This window comes from Chlamydomonas reinhardtii, chromosome 8, assembly GCF_000002595.2.
Source record: "Chlamydomonas reinhardtii strain CC-503 cw92 mt+ chromosome 8, whole genome shotgun sequence".
Lineage (NCBI taxonomy): Eukaryota > Viridiplantae > Chlorophyta > Chlorophyceae > Chlamydomonadales > Chlamydomonadaceae > Chlamydomonas > Chlamydomonas reinhardtii.
Genome location: NC_057011.1, coordinates 4,489,986 through 4,494,722, shown reverse-complemented (window position 1 = coordinate 4,494,722; position 4,737 = coordinate 4,489,986). Strand labels below are relative to the sequence as shown.

Genomic DNA, 4,737 nt, shown 5'->3' with positions numbered 1-4,737 from the left:
CCACCCCAAATAACCCCCCCCCCCACACACACACACACACACACACACCAACTTTTCCTTGTGCTCACTAACACACACCAACTGCCCCCCCCCCAGGTGTCGGAGTTCCAGTCCAACCTGCGCTGCGCCGCGCAGCACCTGTTCTGGAGCAGCCTGTTCGGCAGCGTGTTCGGAGAGGACGGCCGCTACGACGCCTTCGAGACGCTCATGCAGGTGTGGCGGGGGGGCGGCTGCGGCTAGGTCGGGTATCAGGTGTGTGGAGGAGGTGGGTGGGGTGGGGTGCTGTGTGGGTGAGTGGGTGGGTGAGTGGGTGGGTGTCGGCCCTCGCCGTTGGTCCCTGTGCTTGTGAGTCAGGAGGGCGTGCGTGTCAAAGTGCTGCACACCAAGACCTGCACACGCCCACACACCACAACACACGCCTCCCAGTACACACGCCGTGAATGCTCGCGCGCACAAACTGCGCTTCCCTTGTGCCCTCCCTGACATCCCCCCCTTCCAATTGCGCACATGCGGACGCGGCGTACTGTTGGCTTGCTGCAGTTAGCACGCACGGTGCTCTTTCACATACACAAACCTTTGCGCTTGCCCTTCCTTAATGCTATTTAACACACAACCGCAACAAACACAATACACACACAGGTGCTGCGCATGCGCGCCACCTACCCCAGCCTGGGCCCCGAGGAGTACGCCTACGTGGACGCCGCATTCGCTGCCTTCATGAAGTGCGAGGCACACCTGCCCGCGGGGGGGTCGGCAGCAGCAGCAGCTGCTACAGCCGGTGGCGCTGGCAGCAGCAGTAGCAGCGGGACAGGAGCAGCAGTAGCAGCAGCAGGCGGGCTGTTGGGCGGCTTCAACGGCACGGGGGCGGCGGGCGGGCTTTTGGATGTCGCCAAGCCCGATTTGGGGCAGGCGCTGGCGGCGCATAGATCCGGCGCCGGCGCCGGCTCTGCTACAGCCGCGGCGGCAGGAGACGCCGCGGCGGGGCAGCTACTGCCGGCGCCGCGGGCGCTGCTGCTGCCGGCGGAGCTTGCGGGTCCGGGGGAGGAGGGCGTGAGTCGTCAGGAGCTGTGCACACACAGCGACCTGCCGGTGCCGCCGGGGAGCGGCGCGCTGCCGGCGGCGGGCAGCTGCAGCCGCTGCCCGCGGCGGCGCGGGCGGCTGCTGAACCCGGGCGGCACCATCTGCTGCAACACCAAGGACCTGGCCCGGTGCCCGCGGCTGTGGGACTGAGGCGGCCTCTGCCCAGCGGAGAGGGGAGTGGAGAGGGGAGCGGGGGTGAGGTAATGGTGGTGGTGATGAGAGGAGGAGGAGGGAGGAGGGGTGGGGTGGTTGGTACGGCAGCCTTCCTGGCAGCCTGGCTGCCATGGTGGCAGCGCTAGCGCACGCTTTGGCATGCACTGTTGTTAGATGTTAGAGACTGTTGTGATTCACATCATGAAAGGTGCGGTGACGATCTCCGTTGCACCCTCCAGTGTTTTAGTTCCTAGCAGCTGGTAAGGTACTCTTGAGCGTTCCAAATGAACGACCCGACTCACTCGAGCCCTGTTCACGCCCGGTAGGGCGCCGGCGAGTGCGGGTCTCCCACAGGTCTGACCGGCTGGTGACCATTAGTATCGGCGGCGAGTGGCGAGTGGCAAGGCTCTGCTTTGGTGGTGTGTGGGCCGGCGGGCCGCTGTTTCCCTGCCTACACAAAGGTAGCGCGAGTCTGCAGAGCTAAGCGGTGGCAACACTGCAATGAATAGGGCGCAACCGAGAGCTAGCTGCGTGTACGAAGGCTGCGCGAAAGCACGCTGTAACACAGGTTCACAACTTCGCCCTGGGGGAAGGGGGGGGGGGGGGGGGCGTGCATGGCGTGCCTTTTACCCGATGCGACACGTCGACCGAGGATTGAAGCAAAGCTTTCATACATAGACTTTCATACATAGTCTACACTGTTCTGGCATCAAGAAAAGCCACACAGCGCAACGTTTTTGACCGAGCCACTTCTTGCGCTGGTCTCCAGAGCTCGAGCAACTTCTGATAGCCAGTATATAAATTCAATTGACTTCAGCACTTGAACTGGTCACAACTGCGAGTGTCCCAACCTGACCCAAAGGTCCAATTCAGGGCGTCTTCACGCCGGGCCATTTAAACCGACTAGCCACAATGCAAATCAAGGTATTATACTTCGCCAAGAGCCGTGAGGTCGCTGGCGTCAACGAGCAGACGTTTGAGCTGGGGGATGGAGCGCACACGGAGGACCTGCTCGCACAGATTATAGCTGCGCACCCGGCGCTGGATAGCGTGATGAAGACATGCGTGTTCGCGCTCAATCAGGAGTACGTGAGACCGCAGGACAAAGAGGCGCTGAAGGATGGCGACGAGGTGGCCATCATCCCCCCGCTCAGCGGAGGGTAACAGGCGTCACTGGGTAGCACGCATGAGCGAGGCGGCAGAGTCGCCCCCTGATGAGTGCTGATATGGGTGCCATGCCAGTTCAGAGGGTGACACTAGCGTGTCCACAGACCGTGTCCACAGACCGGGTTAGTGCCTAGTGCAGCCTAGCGCATATATGCATTTCACAGACGGGGGGGGGGGGGACTGAAGGCAGTGACCAGTGCGTGTGCCGCATGCAGCATCCTGTACGGCGACGACGTTGAGGTGGCGTTACTGGCTGGCCGTAGTGGGGTGTGTATGTGTATGTGTGTGGCGGCGGCGCTGTGTCGCCTGGGTGGCACTGTTGATGGACATGACGGCGGGGGCCTTGGGGGTGGGGCATGGTGGTTTTGCTGGTGTCGCGGCGGCGGCGGTTGGTGGTCTGGCGGCGGCGGTTGGTGGTGTGGCGGCGGCGGCGGCGTGCTCATACCGGTAGTGGTGATTCACGTGGGCAAGGGGCTCAGGGTAGGGTCCAGCCCTAGACCGCTGATGATAGTGCTTTGAACGGACGCAGGTTGGCAGGTGCCCAAGCAGGCAGGCAGGTGCCCAAGCAGGCAGGGGTGTCCATGTGGCAGGCATAGGGGTTGCGGAGACGGCAGAGGGGTGCTCACAGCAATGTGGACTGGGGGCGCCGTGGCAACGGACAGAGCGGCAGTGATGTGGCAGTGGCGTGGAGGAGGGGGGTAATGAGACACAGTGCGTTGCTGCGCCCTGCCGGCCGGCAGTGACCGCCAGCATAGAGGCTCACGCGACGGAGAGTTAGCTGCGTGGTGTGCGCATTCACGTGTGTGTTTTTGTGTGTGCAGACTGGAGGACGACCGTCACAGGGCGGGCACGGACGCGCACCAATAGAGATGGAGGCTCTGCTGAGGCTGTACAGGCTCTGAGAGTGAGAGACTCAGATTATGTACCGTAACAACAATGCGACGTATCTTCAAGACAGCACCAACTCATCCGCCTCGGCTTGGGCCTAGGGCTCTGGGCAGCCCGTGGCAAGTTGGCCTCTCATCCCTCGGCCTAGGAGGGCCGCGCACCACCACAGCAATTGCAACACCGACCCCACCACGTCACCATGCGGACTGCTGCCATCACCCAAACTGGACGGCCGGACCCAGCAGCAGCCGCAGCAGCCCGACGCAACCATCCACACCGTCCACATCAGTGCCTTTATTCTTGTGCCCGGGCACCGCCCGCACTGGCCGTGGTCCAGTCTTATTATTCGTGTGCCTGCCCGTGCGCCGCACCCCCCCCCCCCGCACCGCCACACGTCCGCTGGAGCGGCGGAGCCCAGGCCCTGGGCTTTTAACTCTGGACTGCACGCCCCCACGGCCCCACGCACACGTCACAACACAATCAATAATTCGGCTTCGCACCAACCGCCACTGTCTTTATTCCTGGTGCTTCGGCTGTCGACACCGCCCCTACTTCCCAACTCCATGGGTCAAGCCCTGTCTCGTGTTGGGCTATCCACGTGTCTGATGGCATCAGCGGGCACAGCTAGTGCGGCACCGGCCCTCGCCAGCGCTGGCCAGCGCCTGACGCCGCCGCCCTAAAGGCCTTGACAGCCATCTAGTGCATTAAACGCAAAGCAGTGTGCCGCCGCGCATGGCTGCCCTCACACCCCCGCGGCTCTGCCGTCAGCTCCTCTGTGTACGCTCCTGCCTCCCTTCCCTTTGTCTCGTCCCCAGCTAGTGTCATGCCGCTAGCTCTGCAGCTCCCCGACCCTCTGCCCCCCCTCTGACCCCCTTCGACACGCACAAGCACCTGCCGCAAGCAACCGCCCGCGCCTCAGCAAGCGATACCGCCCCCCCCCCCTTGCCCGTGCATCTGCGACTGTAGCTGGCTTGGCGTGTGACCGCTGTGACCGCCCTACTCCTCGGGCACGTGCTCGCCAACCAGGGCGGCGGCGGTACCGCCGCCGCCGCCACCACCGCCGCCGCCGCCGCCGCCACCACCGCGGCGGTGCCGGTGGTGCCGATGGCGGCGCCGATGACCGCCACCGCCCCCGCTGCCGCCCCCACTGCCGCTGCCGCCACTGCCGCCGCCACCGCTGCCGCCGACCGCGCACACCTCCTCCGCCGCCGCGGCCTCGGCCTCCGCCCGGGCCGCCGACATGGCCAACTCCATCGCCACACGCATCACCGCCGCTAGGACCTGTGCGTGTGTGTGTGTGTGTGTGTGTGTGTGTGTGTGTGTGTGTGTGTGTTGCGTGTGTGTGTGTGTGTGTGTGTGTGTGTGTGTGTGTGTGTGTGTGTGTGTGTGTGTGTGTGTGTGTGTGTGTGTGTGTGTGTGTGTGTGTGTGTTGTCGTGTGTGTGTGTGTA

General features: G+C 64.0%; 3 protein-coding genes across 3 annotated transcripts in view; 2 read left to right on the top strand and 1 right to left on the bottom strand.

Annotated features, from left to right (window-relative positions):
- The window catches only part of CHLRE_08g382560v5 (uncharacterized protein), an 8,282-nt gene extending 6,474 nt beyond the window's left edge, over positions 1-1,808 (top strand). Inside the window, exons 13-14 of the mRNA XM_043065297.1 lie at positions 97-213; positions 640-1,808. Coding sequence (XP_042922298.1) covers positions 97-213; positions 640-1,230 — 708 coding nt within the window. The 3' untranslated portion in view covers positions 1,231-1,808. The remainder of the gene's footprint in view (positions 1-96; positions 214-639) is intronic.
- A 138-nt stretch (positions 1,809-1,946) lies between these two features.
- Positions 1,947-3,322, top strand: CHLRE_08g382545v5 (uncharacterized protein). The gene has a single exon (XM_043065296.1). It carries the CDS (start codon positions 2,146-2,148, stop codon positions 2,395-2,397), a length of 252 nt encoding a protein of 83 aa, XP_042922297.1. The 5' UTR covers positions 1,947-2,145; the 3' UTR covers positions 2,398-3,322.
- A 382-nt stretch (positions 3,323-3,704) lies between these two features.
- The window catches only part of CHLRE_08g382530v5 (uncharacterized protein), a 4,512-nt gene continuing 3,479 nt past the window's right edge, over positions 3,705-4,737 (bottom strand). Inside the window, exon 3 of the mRNA XM_043065295.1 lies at positions 3,705-4,569. Within this exon, the coding sequence (XP_042922296.1) occupies positions 4,285-4,569 (285 nt within the window). The 3' untranslated portion in view covers positions 3,705-4,284. The remainder of the gene's footprint in view (positions 4,570-4,737) is intronic.

Coding starts and splice junctions, on each gene's coding strand:
- CHLRE_08g382545v5 (XM_043065296.1), top strand. CDS start 2,146: ATGCAAATCAAGGTATTATACTTCGCCAAGAGCCGTGAGGTCGCTGGC.